General features: G+C 50.9%; 1 protein-coding gene across 2 annotated transcripts in view; it reads right to left on the reverse strand.

Moving 5' to 3' along the window:
* The window catches only part of Adamts2 (ADAM metallopeptidase with thrombospondin type 1 motif 2), a 201813-nt gene that overhangs the window by 124576 nt on the left and 52848 nt on the right, over positions 1 to 24389 (reverse strand). For both annotated transcript variants that reach the window (XR_012912416.1, XM_075992742.1), the window contains exon 3: positions 10628 to 10787. Coding sequence is in view for 1 of the 2 variants with exons in the window: in XM_075992742.1 (XP_075848857.1) it covers positions 10628 to 10787 (160 nt within the window). In the remaining variant the exon portion in view is untranslated. The remainder of the gene's footprint in view (positions 1 to 10627; positions 10788 to 24389) is intronic.

The following is a 24389-nucleotide window of genomic DNA, read 5'->3' on the forward strand; positions in this document are numbered from 1 at the left end:
AAGCAGCAGGCAGGGAGGACCACTCATCGTCGCTAGTAATCAAAGACTCACAAGTTAAAGCAAGGACCAACACTGTTTTACATCTTGAACAGCAGACTACTGTAGGGTCAAGCCTCTATGCTGCAGGAGACTTGAGAGACTGGGCCTGGGGAACAGAGCGGCTTCTGAGTGTGATCTGGTACTCAGAGCTTGGATTCACTCAGCAAGAGTTTGCGGGTTTTATATTCAAAGTCGGAGGCAATCAGGCTGGTTCAGCTCACCCCTGTGAGAGGTCAGTTATGGGTTCCTATCAGAGAATAGGATCCAAGGCCAGCTGCCAGGATAGCCTCAATTCCAATTACCAGATGAGGTCACACCAGGAGTAAGGAGCCCCTTAGCATTCCCAGAGAGCCTAGGGGAGCCTCTAGGCCCCACTAGGCCCCATCAGGCAGTCACCTGCCCCCCCCCCACCACACACACACTCTCACAGACCCATCTTCCTTTCACCAGGTGACTGCCACTCCCAAAGGAGCAGGTTGGGCTAGGAAGACAGCAGGACATCTGTTACCCAAAGCCAGAGGGACTGCCAGAGCACCACAGGGCCTGCTGCATCTGGGGTCCCTGTGCCTCACCCCACAAATCCAGAGCCAAACAGGACTTGTCCATGGTCCAGGGAAAGCAGCTCTCACTGAACCAGGGCTGCAGAGAGCAATGGCTATGGAATCAGGACGGCATGCCTACGAGGAGTTCTGAACCTGTTAGCCAAGGCTAGAATGCTCAGATACAGCCTCCGGGCTGCAGTACCACTGTCTCCTCTGCTTGGTACACTCTTCCCTACCACCCAGGTCTCAGTCCAACTGTCCCCACCCAAGCCCAGAAACACAACCCTTCCTGACCTGTCTCTCTCAGGCTACTCTTTTGACCCATTTTAAATGTGACCAGAGAACTCTTGCACCCACCCTGGAATCTTCTGCCCACAGTGTCTCCCCTGCCCGGTGGTGAGCTCCAGGAGAGGAAGGCCTCGCTTGGATTTGTCTGCAGTTCCATCTCTAGCATGGGGAAGGAAAAGGATGGAGAGATGCTGAATGGAGCAATAAACACGCGGTAGCAAATGAGGAGCTCCCTCTGAGTCCACACGTCTGAGAAAGTGTCGCTGTTCCTACCGACTAGTTGCTAACATTATCCCCCATGATTTAGGGGGTAGCATTCTCCTTAGGTATTACCTCCATGGCCCCCAGGGTTGCTGAACCTCTCCATGTACCTTGCCACACTAGCCCAGCTTCCAGGTCAGTTCCTCTCCAGGTCCCAGCCCAGCTTCTGGCAACTGGCCTGTCTTGCAAGCTCTCACCTGGCCCCACCCTCCTTCCAGATAGGTGTCTTTCTGTCATGAAGTCACTCTGTCTGGACGCTTCCCACCAGCTCTGGACACATTTCCTGATGCCTTTTTAACCTTTCTGTAACTATGACAAAGCACTTGACACAATGGACTTCAAAGAAAGAAAGATTTATTTGACTCAGTTTCAGGGACTTCGGCCCATACTCCTTGGGGCCTTGGGCCTATGATGACACAGGACATCACGGTACAAGTATGTGACCGAGATTGTGCTAGGCAAAAGGAAGGGTCCCAGTGTACTTTCCAAGGGCACATAGTCAGCCATCTAATTTCCCCCACTAGGCTCCACCTCTTAAAGGGTCCACCACCCACAAACCGTGTCACGCGCGGACAGTCATAAACATCTCTCCAAACTAGAGCCCACCGGGCTCAGGACCAGGCGGAGTCCAGAACTTTGGTGGATGTGTCCTGACTTTAGAGTGTAGCCTGACTTTGCTTTGTCTTCGTTCTCGGTGTGTGCGAGCTGGAATGATTGGCAGCATGCTGCAGTCTGCAAACCTGAGCAAGTCCTCCCTCCGTGAACTGCGTTTACAAGGCAGTCAGAGTTAACCAGAGCAAGACTGTAGCCTGAGTGAGGGCTGGCGAGGGAGGCGCTCTGGGTTAGCGGCCTGACAGCTGAACTGGACCCTGCACGACAGGAGGCCCAGGGCCAGGATGAGTGTTGCAAACAGAAGGAGCAGTAGGGTCTGCAGCCCTGGGACTCACATGATCTCTGAGCTCCCAGGCCTAGACTAAGTACAGAAGCCAGAATGGGGTCTAACCCTGTTTCCATACCTTCACCCTTGCACGGCTCCATGGTGCTCCGGCTTGGGCTCAAGAGAGAGGGCGCGATTAAAGAAGAGAAAAATAAAGCCCAAGACGGGGAGGAGAGATCCAGACAGACACCAGCATTTCCACCTAATTGCATGACCTTTCCCCAGCTCAGGGTTCCTTCAGGGCCAAGTGCATAGTGCCGGTTGGGATTCATTTCAAAGAGAAATGGGTCAAGGAAAATTGGAAATTTTTATAGAAAACACTTCAGGCTTGGGGCTGGCTGAAGTGTCTGCTTCCCTGCCGAGAATTTGGGGAGGGACTGGGGCCTGTGGTCAGAGGTTCTCGGCTGCTCTGGATGGGCAGAGTTCAGCTCTCAAGCCCCAGGCCCATTTCTGAGCTAGACCTGCCCTCACTCTTTTGTCTTTGCCATCATGGCGGCTGACTTCAGGACTGGCGTTGTGACCCTCTGAGTCCCCCACGGATGCCTGCTGCCTACACCTCTATAACACACAAAGCCCGTGTGCCTTTTACAGTTGTCCATGGGAGGCACTAGGTACAGGAAAGGATTCTTGCCCAGTCCTGAGGGGTGTGTGTGTGTGTGTGTGTGTGTGTGTGTGTGTGTGTGTGTGCTGAAGTGTGTGTCGGGGGGAGCAGATGAGCATGTGTTTATGGTGTGTGTGTGTGTGTGTGTGTGTGTGTGTGTGTGTGTGTGTGTGTAGGCCTGAGTTTGAAATCAGGTTTCTTCCTCCATCGATCTCTACTTTACTTATGAGAGAAGGTCTCTTGCTGAACTGGAAGCATGCCAATCCAGCTAGCTTATCACCAGCTTGCCCCAGGGATCCCCTGTCTCCACTTCTGGAATGCCTGATTATAGGCCAGGTGCCAGGTCCACCTGATGCTTTATATGGGTGCTGGCATCTAAACTCCATTCCTTGGATTTGGGAGGGGGGCATGTACTTTATCCACCCAGCCACCTCCCTCGCCCTTTGAGATGTGGTCTGAGTGGACCCACGGGCAGAGTTGTCCCCAGAGACATCGCATCTCTTCCAGGAATTGGCAGCTGCTGTGTTGGAGACCTGCAGAGAGCAGACCTGACCCGCCAAAGGCTGGCGTAACCACCAGACACAGCTAGCCTCCTTAATTAAAGTCCCGGCACACCTGTGAGCCGGACAGCGCTTCATTTCTGATCTGTGTGCTGTCTGGAAACCAGCATGGTCACTGTGTACCGCCAAGAAAGCTCTTTGGGGGACATTTGCAACCCAAATCCAGGGCAAGCAAGGCAAAGCATCGATTCATTGTGTCTGGAGAAGAGGTAGCAACAGAGAAGGGACATCCAGAGCTGAGGGGACCAGCGGTTGTGAGGGATATGTTCCTGGAATCTTAATGCTGTGACAAGACAGGAGCTCTGGACAGAGACATGATGATGATCCTGTCTCATAGCAACAGCTCAACATTATACCTATTCAAAGATGGGGAAACTGAGTCACCAGGGAGTGGGACACCTTACTCAAGGTCCTATAGCCAACCAGTCACTCATCCAGGTGAGGTCTAGCCAAGTACACTCTACCCTACACCACACTGGCTCCCACACAATACTGTGCCCTTTACCAGACTGCCCCCAGGCTTGCTGGAAGCAACTGTGAAAGCTGAGGCGGCTCCTCCAAGAAACGCCAGTCATTTTTTAAGAACTGTCTCTTGCTTCTGAGTTGGGGCCACAGCCAAGGCAGGGCTGAAATTGTCATCCTCTAGGTGACATTGGTCATCTATCCAGGAGCCAACAATCTAAGACTTCCCCCAGGCTCCTGTGTCCTGGTTGTCCTTACCCCTAAACCAGAGCCCGCAGAATCCCAGAAGGAAGGAAGTTAGGGAGAGAAGGCCTGAGGCACAGGAATGGTTAAATCTAAGCCGGAGACAGAGCAACCAAGCACACAAGACTGTCAGCACCCGTCAGGCAGAATGCCAGGCATAGACTATTGTAGGGACTGATTCTTGTCCCCCATCTTATCTCTACTGAGGGATGAGGTGGGGTCTGAGCTGCTGCATGCCTGGCTTCTGACTTTATAGCCTAGGAAGGACCTCCAGGGCAGCACTCCCACACCACAGACCCCAACCCAGGAACCAGCCAGGCCAGGGGGCTGGGCCCAGCCAACTCTCCAGACAGCTCTGGCCCCAGACAACTCAGGGCCTCGTGGAATGTGCAGCCTCCAGCTCTCCCAGAGTCAACCCTCACCCACTCTTCCCAGCGTGAGGCCACGTCACCACCCTGGCATCTCCCAAAGTTCTCCCAAGGGCCCAGCCTACAGGACAGGCGCACTGTGGCCTCTGCCAAGGGTGTGCTCGGCTCTGAAATGCGCCTGCCTCCCTAAGCCCAGGCCAGCCGCCTCAGGTTTCACAACTAGTGCTCTCCTTGGGTGCCCCAAGCTGCAGGAATGGGGGTGGGGGATTGAGAGAGCTCTGAGTACCAGGTCCAGGGCAATGAGCTGACCAGGGACAGCATGACAGAGTTTAGAGGCAAACGGGCATGCGCAAGCTTCAGGGTCACCACACGTGAGAGCTGGACGCCAGGGCCCAGGGAAGAAGTTCAAGAAACGGCTGGATTGAAACACACAGAAGGGTCCTGCTGTCTGCACATGAGCCAAGGCCAGAACTCAGTCCTAAGTCCGCCCAAAGGCTTCCCTTCACTTCCCCGTTCTCTGCAACCCCAGGGTTCAAAGCTTAGATATGAGACTTGAAACATTACCCCCTGGATGTCCACGACTTATTCCCCAGAATCCCCCGCCATTCCCTTCTAAGGCTAAAGCAATTGCACAGGAGATTAGATTGAGCACCTGGAGATGGGGAGGCAGGCTGTCCACGATTATTTTAGAAGGCCCTAAAAGTCATTTAAAAAAATGCCTTTATAAGGGGGAGGGGGAGGGAGACCTGGCTTCAGCAGAAGAGGAGGAAGAAATATGATCACAGAGATCGGCACAATGCAGCCACAAACCGAAGGAGGGAGGCAGCCACCAGGCTGATGCTGGGAGAGGCCAGGGGAAAGCTCTCACAGACCCACCTTCTAATTCCTGACCCCCAGAGCTCTGGGAGGCTACACTAAACTGTTTGAAGCAACTGAATCTGTTGTGCTATTGCGAGCAATGTGAACGTCTGTAGGCAGAATGGCCCTTCATCCGGTTACCATCAAGTCTGCACCCCTTCTCCACTGTACCTCTCTTGGGTTTCTCAAATCTTCCATGCTCCCTACTACCCAGACCTCACCTTCAGCTAAGCCCTCTATCTAAGATCACATCCACATGTAACCGAGTCCTGGTGGCCTGCCTGCCAGGGAGTCCTCACACCTTCCTTCCCATCCAGAGGTGGATCTAGAGAGCCTCTGCTCGCTTACCTTCGTCCTCTCTGCCCCGCCCCCATGGCATCCCTACCTCGAACTTCCAGCCTGAGCAGGACTAAAGTGCAGGATGCTTGGTCAGATCCCAAGAGACCTCTTATGGCTGACCACTGCATGCAGGACACTGTTCAGATCCTGGGTCGGCTGTACCTACATCCCCCCCTACTAAGCCCTGGGACATAAGCTCTGCCCCACCCCATCCCCCACTTCACCCTGCATGGCTCCCTGCACCCTGGAAAACTCCTATCTGAGCTCAAGGAGAGGTAATGCAATAAAGTCTGGTCAGAAGGGGTTGGCTTCCCAGCCTAAGGGAAGGGCTGGCTATGGGCCAGTAGGTGGAGACTCTTTTGGGCCACACTCAGCCACGTGGAGGAGCCACTTGGTACCTACACTTCCATCCTCTCTCTGCAGGCTCGCCTTGGCAAAGCAGCTCCTGTGGTGTGGAGCCTCCTCTGGCCGTCAGGGAGGACACCCAAGCCTGACATCAGCTGGCAGAGGCTTGGCACCCTCTGCTTCTGAAGAGGAGGCAGCAGCCAAGGTCACTGGCACAGAACTGTCTGACTTCTCTCAGCCCTGGGGCAATGTGTACAGCTGGCCTGGAGGGCACAGCAACCCAGAAGCAGGTCCCCAGGGCGGGAACCACCTGCCTCATTTCCATTCCAAGGTAAAGCCAGGGGGACCCCAGGGAAGCAGCCCAATGGGAAGGACAGAAACTACTTCAGTCTCTGCATCTCAGAAGCCTTGGCTAATGGGAGGGGCCTATTTTATTTGGTCCATACGGTGCTTTTCTGAAATTTGAAGTCACATTTTAAAACACTGGAGAGTTCTCATAAAAATCATTGTCTGAATTCTCTTCATGCTAAAATATTCAAGCTGCCCTGGATCCATGAGGCAACCTAAGAAAGCAAGGTCAAGAGAAGGGAGGGATCGTGCAGGAGGCCTGAGTCGAATCCACACTACTGGAAGGGAGGCGGGGATGAAAGCCAGGCCAGGAGTAGATTTTGTTGTTATTGTTTGCTGCTGTCTTCATTGAAGACCTCTGAATTTGCAGCTTTTGTCTTAATGGTTGGATGCTGTGGATAGAAGGGAGGTAACCAAATATCTAGACTATGACACAGGGATCTTCTCAGAATCCCAGGTTCAGTGGAGACACCGCCTTTGATGGCGACAGTGAGGAGGCTGCTCTGTGCACATAGCCTCATCTGTCTGGCCTTCCCACGTCTGGGGAGATGGCTGGCTCAGACTGGATCCAGTCGCTCCTGTGCAGGGTGTTCCGTGGGACCGCCATGCATGGCAGCACCCGCTCGGTTTCACCTTCTGCACTCAGCTAAAAGGGAGTCACTGCAGAATACGAAGTTCTGACTTCAGGGACCTGTCACTGGGACCTTCCATGACAGAACAGTGCTTATCAGATAGGATTAGATTAGGATGTTGAGAGGGAGAGGTGCCCCAGAGGAAAGCTAAATGGAACCCACCTTCCAAGATGGAGGCATAGGGATGTTGAACACAGGCAGAGGAAGAGAAGTGACATGCAGGCAGCCTCCGGAGTGATGTGACCTCAAGCCAAGGGAAGCCAGCAGCCCAGAGCCCGAAGACACGGTGAACACCTTCCCTCTTGGCATCTCAGAGGCAGTGTGGCTCTGTTCACATCTCCAATTCAGCTCAGTGACAGTGATCTCTGGCTTTTGGTCCCCGAATTATGACATAACACATGTCTATCCAGCTACTGTTCCACAGCTGTCTTATGCTTAAGGGCAAGATATGTGCCAAGATCACCCAGTTCCGAGTACAGAGCGGGTCTTCTGGTCCAGCCAGGGCTTCCGCTAACGCACTTTAGTGCTGGCTCCTTCTTCAAGAACCCCAGACAAACACGAAAGATGGGAGCAAAGACAAGGTCTGAGGATGAACCCAGAAGTCACGCTTTTGTTGACACTTGAGTTTCCTCTTTCCTGGCATCTTGACTCCCTGCCCCCCCCCCGATACTTTTTGGAATGTCTTGAACCCATATCCTGTGGTTGCTTTGGGGAGGAGCCAGAACAGTCTGATCTCTCACTGGGAGAGTCTGGGCTTGCAGCCCAGGACTGAGGCCTACAATTCAGCTTTGGACAGTTTGATCTTCTCCAGTGACCAGTCCCTATCCACCCTATCTTCCAGCCCAACCTCACCCCAGCCCGGGCACTTGACCTCAGTCAGGTTCTTATCAGGTCCCTTGCTTTGGTTTCCATGTGTCACTTCTTGTGACTTCTTACCTCAGCATGCAATCCGGCCACTGCCCATTGAGCACTCTCCAGAGACCTAACCAATAGGATCATCTGGCCTTGGACTCTCCGCCCCCAAAAGTGTCAGCTAAATAAATCTCCTTTCCTGATAAAGTTACCCTGACTCGGGTATTTGATTATAACAACCAAACGTAAAATGGGCCAGTAAAACCCCTGGTCCCCGTGTCTACTGTTACTCTAACAAAACACGTGAGGTAGGTATTGAGGTTTGTTTGGCTTGGGATGTTCACTGGCATTGTGCTAGTGTCCTCATGCACAGCCCCTTGGTTGAGTCACAACACAGTGGAGGGGGGAGCTACGCGGAGGAGATCAAGCAAGTGTAGTGAGCTCAGTTTATAAAAATCTGCACTTAGAAAAATGAATTCACTCCTGTGAGCCCTAACCAACTCCATGAGTCCGCTGATGAGGGCAGAGCCCCACAAGCTAGCCCCACCTCCTAAGAGTTCTGCCTCCTCAGCCTAGCCTCCCAGGGATCAAGCTCTGAGGACAGCCCATACCTTCTCCTACAGACACACACACACACACACACACACACACCGAAGCAAAGCCTTTGCCCTGGGCCCCTTAAGATATGCTAGCCTGCTGTACACAGCCATGGGACACAGATTTTATAAGTTCCAATTGCCATTCTATGCCATGTCAGGGCCCATGCTGATGGAAAGCTGAACTGTCTGAGGTCACCATGGGCCCTTGGCCCAGCTCCGACATAAACTGTCTGGACCCCCTCCAGCCAGTGAGTCCATCTTTAGCCATGGGCCATTTGGGAACCATCAGACGCATTCAAGGGGCTGCAAGGTCTCATCATGTTGACACTGAATAGGAAGGCTCAGAAAGGGGATTTAGCCCCCAGAGCATAAGCCTGTGGTCTGAAGCTACAGCCCAGGACTCTCACACAGCCTGAGCTCCCGGCTGGAGCGCCTGGACTTGCTCCAAGACTGTGGCCTTGTGTTTAGCCTTGGACTCCTCCATTGATGACTGATGTCCTGGTCCTACCCTGGGCAGTTGATCTCACCCAGCACCGTCTATCTGAGGTCAGTGGTTTCTGGGTTGATTCTGAAATTCCTCTCCCTGTGTTGTCAGTTCCAAGTTCTCATTAGGGATGTGTGTATGGGATCGGGAGGCAAAGGCACTACTCAACAGAAGACGCCAAAACGCTAAGCACAGTCCAGAAAACAAAACCAAGCCAGCTAGACCATTGGAGGAAGGGCCCCAGGGCAGGAAGATAAGCCCAATATGGAATCTGGGATTGTCTGGGATTGGAGACAAAGCTGAGAGCACCCAGCCAGCTCCACGGAGCAGGCTCCACCTCACCCAGCCTGAGCCCAGGGGTGGGGAGAAAGACGCCACAACCACCCAGACTCTTCCACTAGAGGCCAGCCTTACTGGAAGAAATATCAAGGACGAAGTGGCCGGCCCTGAGCTCTCTAAGAGACAGACAGACCCCTCTCAGCTGTTATAAAGGAACAAAAGTTAACTTTGTCCAAAGGCAGTTGGCTGGCAAGAGAGTAAGGCCAGGAGGAGGCCTCCCTCCAGGTCCAGGGCACTTCCTCTGTCCATTTTCCCTCCAGCCTTCCAGGGTTACTCTCACTCAGGAAAGCCCAAGGGCGGGAGTAAGGCTAAGGTTTGGGTAAGGCTGAGCAGGAAGCCCCCAGAACCCAGCTGTTGACAGGTAGAAGGCTATTCATTACCAGACAAGTAGGGGCAGCTAGAAATATTATCTCCAGGGAATGCTGCTGTGCCGACGAGCAATTCCTTTACTGAGGTCCCTGACATGGTGTCTTAAAATTAAAACGGTACCCTGCTAGGCTGTGCCCAATTGATCTGTCAAACCAGATTGTCAGCGGGAGCTAAAATAAATGGGCTGGGGTTCTCTTAGAGGAGAGGGGCAATTTCAATAAATCACAGCACAGGGAGGGGCTCGCCAGTCAGGGGCCTCAACTAACTAGATACCTGCAGATGTCTCTGATCCAAAATTCTGGGTCCCCTGCCCATGGCTGTCCCCCCCCCCTCCATGGCTTTACTCAGCCTGGGGTCCAGGTCTAGGCAAGGAGGCCTCGTCTACACCCTGGGTCCCTGGGACCTGCAAGAGCACTTTAGATCTTGACTCAGGCCTCCGCACGATCTGATACTCCAAATCCAGAGACCTCTGGGGTGGGTCAAGCTGTCTTGGCGAGACCTGTGAGGCTACAGCCAGGTGGCCAGTCAGTCACTCAGGCCACTCCATAGTTTCTCCCATATCCCTGGACCCAAAGCACCCTGTGATTCTAAGTTGAAAATGTAAGATCCTATGAGTGCGCGTGGAAGACACTGAGCCTGTTGGAGCGATTCTGGAGTCTTTTCGAGGTGTGTCCTGGGGTGGGGAGTGTAGAGAAAGAATATTTGTGGCCTTCTCTTCCCAGTGAGCATGGAAACTCTGGGGAAAAGCAGGCACCATCCCAGAGATCACAGCAGTCCAAGAGCAGGAGACAGGGGCTGCCTGGAGGACTCAAGAGGCTGTCTGCATTGACACAACTCTCTCCTGTTCCCTAAGCATTCACAAAAGACAGACCACTACACAGTCTTCTGTGAGGGCCCTAGACCTGTAAGCAGTGGGGACAGTCACTATTGGTTACCCATATGGTTCCTCTGCCTCAACACCCCAGCGCTCCGCATGCCATGCATCTAGTCAGGCAGGCAGCTGACTTCTTCCTGAGCCAGTGGGGCTGGGACTCAGCTCCAGCCTCCAACCAGGCCTGCAGAAGTGGACCTGAGTTTCCCCAGATGTTTCCCCGGAAACCAGGAACAGTCAAGAGACATTCAGTGCTCCCCACCCAACCTGCCCATCCACAGCAGCCTTACCTGTGTCCAGAACCTGTGGCCCCGCCAGAGGAGGGGATTTGGGAGTGGGCGGTCTGCGATACACCACGTGCACTCGGCCTTGTTCAGCCTCCCGATCCGCCTGACCCTTCTCCAGGGGCTCAATAAAGAACTCCTCCTCCTCCATACGGATCAGACCAGCCTGCAGAGGCAAAGTGGAGAAGTTCAGACTCCCAGGTCACAGACGGAGGAGGGAGAGCAGCGAGGAGGGTCCCTAAGGGTAGTGCCCTCCCTCTGGAATGTCTTAGCATCCGAAAGTGTAGCTGTAAGACTGTATGTGGGCCTTTGAGGACACAAGGGTGCATCAAATACGAGCCACCTCCAGAACAGAGTCATTCCAAGACACAGGCCAAAACCATCAGTCAAGAACTGCATCTACCCACCGACACATTGGTTCGCCCAAACAATGCTTTCTTAAGAGAGAGGGGTAGGGGAATCTCAAACCAACTAATTAGCTTAGCTTCACCTTGAACGTCTAACCCCTGCCTCCATTTCTTGCATGCTGAAACTCGAGATGATGCTGCTATGCCTTTTGACTCTGGAGAGTCAAACTCAAGTCTTTACAGGAGCGAGGCAAGCTCTCTGCCAACTGAGCGTGCATGCCACAGCACAGATGTGGGGGTCAGAGGACAAGCTGCAATGCCTTCCCAACGTGTTTAAACAGGGACTCTCTGTGCTCTTTCCACCAAGTATGTCAAGCTAGCTGGCCTGTGAACTTTCGGGGGTTTTCCTGTCTCCCCACCCTCCTGCTCCCCTCCCCCACCTTCCCATAGGGAGCTTGGGTTATAGACGCTCACACCATCACACTCAGCTATTTGTACATCCTGGGATTTAAACCCAAACTCTCATGCTTTGCACAGTGAGTGCTTTCCCTTGCTGAGTCTCCTTCAAAGCCCCAGACTGTGAAACCAACCACTAAAATGATGAGATTTCACCTTTGAAAACAAAATCGCAGGGACGACAGACATAGCCCCGTGGCTAAGCACGCGTGCTGCTCTTGGAGGATTCCACGTCTGTTTCCAGAACTCATGTCAGACTTCTCACAGCATCCAGGAACTCCAGCCCCAGGAGATCCCATGCCTTCTTCCAGCCTCCAAGTACAACCGCATTTACACAGACACTTGCGCACACATAACTAAAAATCCATCTTAAAATAAAACGTAACTCTTAAAGAAAGGGAAATTGCGACTTTCCTTGGAAAACAAAGTTTTGACAAAATTAAGCTGCACACTTCCTGGCATGGACACCTCAGACAGACATACACCCCTGTGCCCAGCCACAGTTCTCTGCCTTCTCCCCTCCCTCTGTCCACCCTTGCCCTAAGATCAGATTCTATAACAAGTGTTGCCTGCATGGGGCTTCCTGCTGGACCCTTCTGTCTGCATTCAGGTTGCTGTGTTCTACGTCACTCAAGGCTCTCAGCCTGCACCTGTTTGAAACTCCCACTGGTCACTGGGTTGTGAACATAGCTGAGGCACTGACCCCACAAGCTTGCCATACACTACTGTGGGAGTTCCTGCTGCCATCTCTCACCTGGGCCACCTGCTAATAAACCCCTATTCTCTCTTTCACATCAGGCTCAGAGACTCCCAAAGAGCCTTTCTCTGACACAGTCCCCTGGTGCCACCCAGCTCACCTGCCCCTCATCCACCCCAGTTCCCACACTATGCTTCTTCGGTCTGCCAACCGTAAGTCTTAAGTCTCCTATTGTGTCTAGCCTGGGGATGTAATTCCTGCACATCATACAATTACGACCAATGGGGAATTTGTACAGCTTCCACTGGTTGTTCAGATTTAAGATGCAGAATTGTTCACACCAATGACAGAGCCTTGGGTTCTCTCAGACAATCAGAAGAGCTGGTGTTTCTGATGCTTGAACTTAGCTGGTACTGGCTAGGGTTCCCTGTCCGGTCCCTGGCATCACCCATCCAGATGTTGAGAAACAATTCACACCCCCCCCCATAGCCCAAATGGCATCTGTCACATCATCAACCTGGCCAAGAGGGACAGAGTAGCTGTATAGGCCACCGTCCTTTTCCCTGACCTCAGGGTGCCCTGTGGGCCCTATACTATATATTGCTAGCTAGGAGCTTTGAAGACTGAGTGCAGTTGGCACTCTGATAGGGCCTGCTAAACATTTGCAATCAGCGCGAGTCTAGTGGAGGATGCTGTTGCCTTTACCTGGGGAGAGCCCAGGTGCCAGAGGGCAATGCTTGCTGGAAAGAGTAGCTCCAGTCACAGGCAAGGGCTGGTGGGAGACGAGCTACACAGGAAGCATCAGATTCAGACTCAAGAAACAGGGATGATGTCTAACCAAAACCTGCCCCAACCCTTCCTGTCAACCAGAAGTTAGAGAGGGTGTAGGTGAGGAACATGGCACATAGAAAGGCCCAGAGAAGGGCTACCGTCATCGGAACAAGCTGACTGGGTGGTTGGGACCCTGGGGGTAAAGCTCATAGCATGGAATGCAGAGCAGGTCTCTGTAGGAATTGTAGTCAGCAGCCTGGAAGGCTTTGGGCAGGGAAGACGTCACGTGACTCACAGCTGTTGTGGACAGGGGGGGACTGGAAGAATGTAAATGAATCTGGGGAGCTTAGAGCAAGCTTCGTGTACCTAGGAGGCAGGTAGCAGGGCCTGGATGAAGCATATAGACTCCAGGAATATGAGGAAGTCAAGTCTGGAACAATCTGAGGACAGATCTAATTCTGCTAGGTGGGAGATGCCAAGGCCAGAAGTACTTCCCGGTCTGGAACTGACTGAAGAGAGCTCCTACCCCAATCTATCCAGGTCTCAGTCACAGGTGCAAATGTGGTGGGAAGGGGGCTCTGAAGAAGGGACTCAGCTGACGTTCTGCATTTCGGAAGGTTCCAATGACCATCAGTGTGGCCCTACGTATAACCACACTCCTTCCTGTACGTAGTAGGAGGCTGAAGAAGAGAGGACATAGAAGATGAGATGGGGATGTGGTTCTGGAGACAGAGGTCAACATGTTGCAGCCACAAGGACCATCAGCAACCACGCAGAACTGGAAGAGGGGGAACTCAGCCCTGCAGACACCTGGAGCTCAAGCAGGCTCCACTGACTGTAGACTTCAGCCACCAGAACTGCACGAGAATGAATTTTGATCTTTGCGACTCATTTGTTACATCAGCAGCATCAAGAAAGCCATGCTGGGACCAACGGTTGGCCTGGTAAAGAGGAGCCATTCTGAGAGGCAAAGAAGAGGAAAAGCAGAGGACCTTCCAGGATCTGCTGTGTACATGGCAGGGAAGAAAGCCACGGAAGTGGAAGGAAGACCATGGACTATGAGGAATGAGGGTTTGGTGGGAACCCTTCAGGCCTCCACACTTATGACTCATCCCTGGTTCCCAGGGCACTATTAGACCTGGTGGGGACCAAGCAAATGCTTACAGGCTGAGTGAACACTTGACCCCCAAGCCTCAGGACATGTCCTCTGAGAGCTGCGTGATGGCAACGACGAGAAGGGCCGTCCCCACCCACTGGTGTGTGCTGAGAATGTTTACAACAGCAAGAGTTACTTCCATGCATGGTTCCCATGTATGTGGTTTTAGAGGAGACAGACGTCTCAAATCCATCTTTATTAATAGACGCCTTTGGATGAGCATGGGAATTAACCCCTGTGGGTTAACAGAAGACAAGCTAACCTGGGAATCTGATTTACTGGATTTCTGGCACCCTTTTTCTGGAGGGGTGACTTCAAACAGAATGCCAACATCCTCTGAGTCTCCAGTCCCTCAGCTGTAAGTGGGGTGAGCCTGTCACCCCTCCTCTACCACAACTGCTACAGAAGCACATGAGGTCTGGGGCGTTCTTAGAACTAGAGCACACATTGTTGGTGGGCCTCGAGTCAAGATATCCATGTATTCTGCTTGCTTTCCAGTGAGGAGACTGAGGCTCAGAGGATGAAGAGGCTTTCCAAGGATACAGAGTCTAGGAATCAGAGCTACATGAAGGGCATAGAAACTGGAGGCCTAGGGAGCAGTGGCATCTGGCCTAAGGTCACTCACCCAGATAGAAAGGGTGCTGGGGACTCAGAGATAAATCTGAGCTAAGTATAAGGTGTGAAGTCAGTTTACTCAGGTTTTCTTACAGGACCAGAGCCCTCAACTTGACAGGATTCTCAGAGTTGTTTGATGTGTTCCATGACAACCAGCATCCTATAAATCATCTCTGTTGGGTGCCATGAAATGCACACTTGCTCCTCAAAACCAGGGGCTTGCCAGTGGGAGACCATCATCTAGGCACCAGGATCACCCCCAAGATGGCTACCCACCTCCAAAGCCAATGAATGACTGTTTCTTAAGTCAGTGGATGACTGTATCTAAGACCAATGTGGGAATACAGTGGGAAAGCATCTCCAAGACCAGTGCATGGCCATTCCCACACCAATGCATGACCACACCTGACAACAATAGATTACCATTCCCAAGATCAATGGATGACCACCGAGATCAATGACAATCTCTAAGGAGAGATCACCCCCCCTCCCCTGAGACCAGTGATTGATGGTGATAATTGATCTTATCAATTGTATGGACTTAGAATCACTGTGGAAATGAATCCTTAGGCTGGCCTGTGAGGGATCACCTAGATTATGCTAATTGAGACAAGAAAACCCCCTCAAATGTGGGTGCCAACCATTTACACACACTGGAGTCCTGGCCTGAGGAAAGAGGAACAAGAGCTGAGTGAACCCATCACCCTCCGCTTCTTGACTAGGGACACGAGGTGACCAGCAGCCTCAAGCTCCTTCTGCCATGGCGCCTCTGCAGTGGTGGACTGCACTGGGAGCCCTGTCTGTCCATAAACTGACTGTGTCACGTCTTTTGTCACAACCACCAGGCAAGCAACTAACACACTGACCATCCCTGGACCTGAAGGGCCGCTGCCGCCATGACCAGGTTGATCATCCCCAAGCTCACGGGTGACCAGCCTAAGGCTAGTCTCTGATCACCCTGAGGTCATCAACAGATCTTCCCCCAAGACCACTGACCCGAATAATGCCACACAAGGGGCTCACCCCAAAGAAAGCAGTGCTCATTAACAGAATGCTGGAGGATCAACAGTTTAGTATGCATCCCAGAACCGGCTGTCTAGAACCCAGCAGAGGAAAATTGACAAGGGAACAAGGCACACACTATGAGCTAATTTTTGCTGGTTTTTTTCCAGGACTTTGATTTCCTGCTGCCAGTGGCAAGTGTATCTGTTTTTACATGTAATTTTTATTAATAAAAATCAGTTCCCTCTCCTAACTCAATAAATATTAAAAAGATCTCTCAAACACACCAGTCTGGAGAGTACTCTGTCGAGAGTCTGCTGGTGGTCTGTGTCCGTACCCCATGCCTGTCCAGCCTGGAGAACACCCTGTCGGGAGTCTGCTGGTGGCCTGTAACCTACCCCACACCTGTCCAGTCTGGTGTCTTGCAGAAGGCCTGGTATTCTGGCCCCAACTCTCATTCCTCAAGGCTGTGATTGTTTGTCAAAACCAAACAGGCTTTCTACTGTGGGACAGAAGGAAGCTCCCATAGAGGACTCAGTCCCGTGCCTCGGTGTCTCTGCAAAGGCCCAGAGCCCAGCCATACTTTGGACACCAAGTCAAGTTGCCAGTGTTCAAATCTCAGCAAATTATACAGTGAGAATTAACCTCTTCTTCCTCTATGTTCAGCTCCTTTGCTATTTGGCTGATGGTGAAACAGCCACTGGAAATGGAAATTAAAAGTTAAACTTGTATTACCGTCCAAAGCTACCCTCTGCTACTTTTAATTTTTAAGGCATTTAGCACTCTGATGTGTTCAAAGCTGGGGTATCGTACGAAATGCAAGTGGGCATCTTACTCTCATTGGTAAAGCTGGCTGCTTGCCCTCAGCGCCTCCTCACATGGGAGCCAGAAGCTGCAGGACTTCCTGTGCATGCATAATTCCAACCAGGTCTGTGGCTTAAACTCATCAATTCTGCAACCTCCAGCTCAAGAACTGTCATTTGTTTATCCGAGTTGTGCTGGTGACAATCAGGAGAGAACAGGGACTGGGATATTGCTGAGTAGGTAAGAGTGTTCACTCTGCAAGCATGAAGTTCTGAGTTCGAACCCCCACATTACACCAAAAAAGCCAGTATCAATCGTATGTGCCTGCAATTCCAAGATTAAGGAGGAGGAGGGCACAGATGGGTCCTGAGAGCTCATTTGCTGACCCAGGTAGGCAAAACCCTGTCTCAGAGAAATGATGTAGAGAGGGACAAATGAAGACATTGAAGGTCCTGCTCTAACCTTCACCTGCATGCACACAGCTATGCACACTGGTACACTACACCTGCCTCTCACACACTCTCCCACAGAAACGGGGGAAGGGGGATAAGAAGAATGGTAAAGAAAGGCTGATCCAAACCTAGAGGGAACCTAACTTGGATGAAAGACATGGCAGTATGTCAACATCAGCTCCCTGCCATTCCCAAACTCTCCTTGTTCTAAAACACACACACACACACACACACACACACACACACACACTTTGGGCTTGCCACTAGAATCCTCCGACATGAATGCTTCTGCAAGGTTGCTGTCCATAGAACTGTTAGCTCCCAGGAGGTCCAGGTGGACCATCCAGCCATCACCACCCAAGCTCCCTTCAGGGACAAGCCCAGTTTCCTGCTGACCTGAGAGGGAACAGTACATAGATCAGACCTGCGACTCCCGGGTTACCTCTTGACAAAGCCTGCTCAGCCGTGACACCGCTGGCCCTCTCAAAGGCTGAAGTCAGAGCTGAACAAGCCTTGGAACCTTATGGGAAAGGAGCCGGACTTCCCTGACCACAGAGCTGTGCAATAGCTGTGACCAAAACACCCGAGAAAGCACCTTAGCTAGAGAAAAGACCATGGGTCTAGAAGGGTCAGTGCACTCTGTTTGTCCCCATGCGCTTAGGGACAACATGGTTGCAGGAGTGTGAATCAGAGGAGCTTCCTCAACCCACAGGGGACAGGAAGTCAAGAGTAAGGAAGGCACCAAGGACCAGGTATAGCCTCCAAAGGAGTACTCCCAGGGAATCCTCACTTAAAGTATCCAGAACCTTCCAAAATAGCACCACTGGCTGAGGACCAAGTGTTGAACATGTGAGCTTCTGAAAAATGCTTCCTGTTCAAATCACAGCAGCCTGCATCTGATTGGAGCCACTCCCTCGAGACGAGCGAGGATGCTGTCTAGCTCTGCATCTTGGGCAGTGGTTTTGCATATTGATCTCCCATTTTCTAAAACGGTGAGAGCTGTGTGTAGAAGGGGTGGACCAGCGTGGGCCAGCACTGTGTGGAAGTGTGGGAGGGGTGGGCAAGCGCAATCCACTGAGAAGAAACTTATCTCCTCCCCCCCCCACCTCTATCAGCTCCCGCTTTGTGCCTTCTGGAGCAGCCCCTTCTGGAGAGGTCTATTTGTAGAGCATCCTTGTACTGGGGCCTATGTTTCCCCAGCTCTCTTAGCATTTCAAAATATGTATTTGTTGTTTTTGTTTGTTGCTGTGCTTTGTTTGGGGAGTGTGTGTGTGTGTGTGTGTGTGTGTGTGTGCCACTATACACCCGTACAAAGTCAAAGGGCAACTTTGTGGAGTGAGTTCAAGGGGTTAAAAGGCTTGACTGTTACTGGCTGAGCCACTTCACTAGCCCACTCTGATCATGTGGGGTAGACGGGTATGGTCCTTGTCGAGTGTCAGCTACTCTCCTTCTTCCCATAGAGCAATTCCTGTTCATGTCTCTCTCTTCCCAGGAAGTGAGGAGCTATGGCTGGACCTGAGCCTCCCACACTTAACTGGGATGGAGTGACCTGGACAGACTATCTGAGCTCCACAGAGCCCTGAAGACTTGGCCTGTGGGGCCTCGTTCCCCCTCTGGACCTAACTTCACATCTTTTGGGACTTTTCTCTTGACCTAAACTTGCCCAGTCAGTTCCTGGGGCTCAGATGAAGATGCTGCAAAAGTCAAATGCCCCCAGCGCTTCATCTACTGCTCGATTGGATGTACGCTGGGCTACACTTTGAAGGGCCAGGTGGAGGGAGTGGCAGGCAGGGAGAACCGGACATAGAGCCAAGTGACTGGCTTCAAACACCTTTAATGGGTCTACCCTTTCCTCTTCTGCAAAGTGAGGGGTCAGGCCATTGACCTCTGACCTCGGTGCCTCTTATCCCTCTGTAAGCCTGACAGGTCAAGCACAGCTCTGGGGGCGGGAGGGGGGAGCAGGAAACCAGCAAACTGAAAACCAGAAACAACTGTCCTCGCTGCCTACAAGATAAAGACCAAGTTCATCCCGTAGTGCATGAGGCCTCCCAACGGAACCACAGCAGCCACCCCTCTGCCCCTGAGAAGGTTCCCACACATCTGTCCACCCCTACACTTGACCTTCTTTTGTACCTCAACACCAGTGGCACTGCTCTCCGTTCGCTGGGCACTTGGTATCATTGGAAGGACCCCTGTGAGCCAGACATGGTGACAGAAATTCAAACTCCACTAAAATCCCACAGGCAGGCATAACGCCACATCCACGGAGGCCTCTCGGGCTCGAAGACATTAAGCCACTAATTCAAATTTCTCTGCATGGAAGAGGCAAGCTAAAGAGACATCCCTGCTTCTCCCACCCAGAGGAGAACCAGTGTAGATGGGCATCGAGGACATCAAAATGGAGGACATTCAATGCCATCAAGGTGTGTGCCTTACCCAACTTTATTAAATTCCAGCCAAATACCTTTATCTGCTAAGACTTCGAGTCTGAATCATGATCTTCACTTGCTATAAAAAAAGACGGGAATGACTGGGGAGGGAGGTGGCTTGGTAGGTAAAAGTGTTGCTATGCCAATGTATGGACCTGAGTTCAAATCCCTAGAACTCACATAAAAAGCTAGGAGTGGCTGTGTGCATCCCTGTGTCCATGGATGGAGGAAGGAAAGAAGGAAGGAAGGAAGGAAGGAAGGAAGGAAGGAAGGAAGGAAGGAAGGAAGGAAGGAAGGAAGGAAGGAAGGAAGGAAGAAAGGGGGTTTGGTGGCTACCAGCCTAGCTCTGGGGCAGTGAGAGACCCTGTCTCAAAAGAGTAAGGGCAAAAAGTGATGAAGCAGGACACCCAATGTCTTCCTCTGCCCTCTCTGTGCATGTGTGCACACACACATACACATGTGAGCCCACACGTACACACACACAGACCTAGGCACCACTATGCACACACACACACAAGCCTAGGCACCAGTATGCACATGCACACACACACAGGCACAGGCACCAGTATGCACATGTACACACAAGCACACACACACACATGCACAGAAAATATCGGAGAGCTGTTAATTTTTCATCCACACTAAATGGGCCTCCCTTTGTCTCAAAGAGAAAGCTTAGCACGTAAGTGTAAAGGGAATAACTTTCACTGTAAGTTTCTATACTGTTTAAAACAAGACAGCTTTATGGCACTATAATTCACAAACCACACAACTCATGCATTTAACAATATATTGAGTGTGTTACCAGTGTCAGCAGATCGCCCTCATCCCAAAGGAAGCCCACGTGTGTTGGGGTCATCCCATCACATTCACCCCATTCTCCTTCTCCTGATCAGTCTTTTGTTGCCTTGGAAACCATTAATCTACTTTCTGTCTCTATGAATATTCCCACTTTGGATATTTCCTATACACAAAGCTGTGCAGCACGAGTCTGAGGCTAGATTCACTCACTGTGTATGATGTTTTCAAGGTTGATTCATGCTGTAGAACAATCAGTGATTCACTCTTTTTTCCACCATATGTATCTGCTCCATTTTATGTATCTGTCCACTGCATAGTGGACATTTGGGTTGTTTCCAGTTTGGAAACTTAGGGTTTCAGGTGGGTATCCTACCTCTCCCAACTAAGCGTGGGACCTTGTGCAATTCAGAGCCTTGGGCTGTGGGACACATCTGTTTCTCTTTGCTGCTGCAAGGTTTTCTTAAGGGCTCCACTTTCAACCCTCACTATTGCTCCTCACTTATATTTTAAGAAGCTGAGACATGATTTCCTCTGTGTGTGTGTGCGCGCGCGCGCGTGCGCACATGTGCATGTGTGTGTGAAAAAGAGAGCCCGAGTCTGTTTAAGCCTCTGTGTGTGTGTGTGTGTGTGTGTGTGTGTGTGTGTGTGTGTGTGTGTGTGTGTGCACGTGCGCACATGATGACAGGTGTCCAAGAAGCCAGAAGAGGGCACTGGATCCTCTGAAGCTGTAGTTAAAGATGGCTGTGAGCTGCCTGATATGGGTACTGGGAACCAAATTCTGGTCCTCTAGAAGAGCAGGACAAAGCCATCTCTCTAGACCCTCAATATCAATTCTCGCTGAAGGGGAAAATCATAGGTTTGGGAGACAGGAACTGATCTCTATATCTGTTTCACTGGGATAACTGGGACTACAGACCGTAAGTCTGGGAAGTAAAGCTATGTAATATAAAAACAGTTCATACTTGGCTAATTTAATAAGTCAAAGGGAACGAGATGTGCCCACCACCAAAAAGTAAAAATTCCACAAAAACAAAGTGTAGAGAAATATCTTGATGCTTCAGTCTTCCATGGGTGGGTTAACAACTACCAGAAAGTTACTAATGTAAGTAAATATATGTCTATTTAAAAGAAGGAAAAAACAAGATGGGCATGGTGATATAGGCCTGTAATCCCAGCACTACGGAGACAGAGGCAGAAGGCTCAAGAGTCTAAGGTCATCCTCAACTACATAGAGAACTCAAGGACCAGCCTGGGCTACATGCGTCTACATCTCAAAAGAAAACAAGAATAAATAAGTAAATTCTATTTAAGTCACACTAGTAAACAAATACAAACCTTCCAAATCACTGAAGCCAGGCTACATAGTAAATATAGAAGACAGACTAGATAAATTAATTAATTAATAAATCAGAATACATGGGTCACATGATAGAAAACAAAACCTCTATTATGATAAATATATAATGAAATTGTTTTAAAGCCAAGGACCTTATGAGTTGCAAAAGAGTTTTACTAAATTTATAAATATATGCTAAGTCAAAGGTCTTTCCGGAGGCTACGCCAGGAACAAATGTGTCTGAGAGGGCAGCTCCCATCTGTGGAGGGTAAAATTTCACTCACATCCACATGTAATATCCGTGTAGATGAACAATGGACAGAATGGCCTCCAGCTCACTCTATGTACCGGCCTCGTCCCTGGCTGACTGTGTGGCCTCCAGCTCACTCTATGTACTGGCCTCGTCCCTGGCTGACCATGCAGCCTCTCTAAGCCTCCATGGAACTGGAGTGAAAAGAGGGTCAATTTACACAGTGAAGAGAAAGTGGGAATAGATGCTACCTGTGGGGTGCTTGGAAGAGCACCCTAACAAACTAACTAGTTCTCGTTAACATTAACATTACAGGTGACACCTACTAGGAAACACGGGATGAAAGGGGGGCATTAAGGCTTGATGTCAGCTCCTTGGTGTTATTGTACTCTATTTTGTAAATATCTCTGTGTGTATGCATGTGCGCACACACATGCTTACGCGTGCTATGCCTTACACATGCACGCATATTGGTGCATGTGAATATGAGTACACACGTGTCATGGCTGCACTCTCAGCCCTTGCCTCCCACCTTGTTGATTCTCTTATTGTTGGCCGATGTGTGTGCTCATGAGCTTCTGGGGGGGCCTGCTATCTCCGACCTCACTGTAGAAGCTTTGAGATTACATGTGTGAGCCAGCACACCAGCTTGATGTGGGTTTTGTGTAACAAGTACTTCCCCCACTGAGCCACCTCCCAAAGTCCTGTGTTCTGTTTTTGAAATTTTTATGATATAATATATATATGTATATATATATCAAACAGTATAAATATCAACAAACAAATATTTAAAAAGTATAAATATCAAACAGATGAAATGTTTTAAAGGAAGTAGGGAGTGGAGATGGGAAAGGACAGAAGATGGGATGATCAAGACATCGACAAGGGTGACTTCCAGGGAGCAGGGTGGGGACTGACTAGCCTCCCCTCTCTCCATTAAATCAAGCAACACTAAAGTAGGTCCCATGGGACCTGGCTTGTCTATGAGAATCTATACTGTCCCACAGTCAGGTCCTCGCAGCCAGGCCCTTCATCCCCACACAGCCTCAGAGCCTGGGATAGACACCTCCAGGGAGTACAGCCAGGTTGCCAGCCCCAGCCGGGACAGAGGGATCAGCAGGTCAGGCTCAGATGCTGGGACCACGACAGGCATGCCCATCCATCACAGGATCTGACACTTGTCCCTGCCAGATGTTCTTGCTGACATTTCCCAGGTCTCCATCAGCATGAGGACCACGTCGGGGAATGTCCCCAGTCACAAATTAGCATTCACATAAATAACGGAGCAGCCGCCACTAAAGAAGAAAAATGAATCTTTCTGCAGGAACATTTGCCACCCTCTCAACAAGCGCAAATTTTTTTCTGAACTACCACATCTTACCAGCTGGGCTACAGCAGACCGCGGCCTTGTCATGCAGGGTGCAGAAACATGCACAGGACAGCATCTGAATGCTGTATTCCACAGGCCCTACTCTCGGCTGGCACCTAGCTGGGGCAGCTCATGCTGATTCAATCCAAAATCCCTGTGTAGCCATCACCAGCCTTCCTGGAGGCCTGCACAAGCCCCTAGACTGCACAGTCTGGTGGGCTGGCATGAGCTCCTTCTTGTCTAGGTGTGCCAACATATTCCCTCCATGTACATTATCTAGAGGGTTGGGGAAGCTTTACAGACGACTAAGTGCCCCATGCCAACATATAGACAGTCAGGAAATATGGCCAAAGCATCACCGGTCACTGACACCCAGAGACATCATTATCCACATCATGTGGGACAGCCCCTCCTCCAGTAGACTCAGCATTAGCAGATAAAGCCTTCGAGGATGCGATCCAGGACCACAGGACCTGGAAAGCCTAGCACCACCCTGATGGCATTTGCAGCAGGCTCACCTCACACGCAGTGGTTCTATTAAATGCCCAGGAGGAAGCCACAAAGAGCAGAGCAAACAGCCTCCAAGTTCCAAAAGCCAAAGTCTAAGGCCATGCATGAGAGTAGCGTGTTGAGTCTTTCTGAGTCCTCTCTACCCAGCCTGTACACAGCGTGATCTTCCCTTGTGTGTATCTGGGTCCAGTCTCTCCTTATTGGGACACTGGTCTCATAGATTAGTGGTCTCACATATTAATCAGCTCTTTAAAGATCCTCCTTCCAAGTGAGGTCACAATCTAAAGTCAGGGTGGTGGGGACAGGGACTTGGAGAAGAGGCAAGATTCAGCACACACAGTCACTTTGTACAGAATTCACACCACACAGAATCCACATACAACACACAGACTATACACACACCACACAGAAGTCACACGATACACATAGATGTCACATACATCACACAAACTATACGCATACCACCCAGAAGCCACACACATACACAGAATCTATACACACCACACATATTCCCATACAACATGCAGAATACGCACACAGAATCCATACACACCACACAGAAGCCATGCACACTATACAGAAGTCACAAACACACAGAATCCACACACAGCACATAGAATCCACACACACACAGAGAAACCACACTGGTTGCTGGAGGTAGCACCAGCACAAAGCTAAGCTTAGGCAGCAAGAAGGGGTCCTAGACACGTAAAGGTCAAGGCACTTCCCTGTGCATCAAATATCAAACATACAAGAGAGCGAGAACTCTAGTA

This window comes from Microtus pennsylvanicus, chromosome 11 (assembly GCF_037038515.1).
Source record: "Microtus pennsylvanicus isolate mMicPen1 chromosome 11, mMicPen1.hap1, whole genome shotgun sequence".
NCBI lineage: Eukaryota > Metazoa > Chordata > Mammalia > Rodentia > Cricetidae > Microtus > Microtus pennsylvanicus.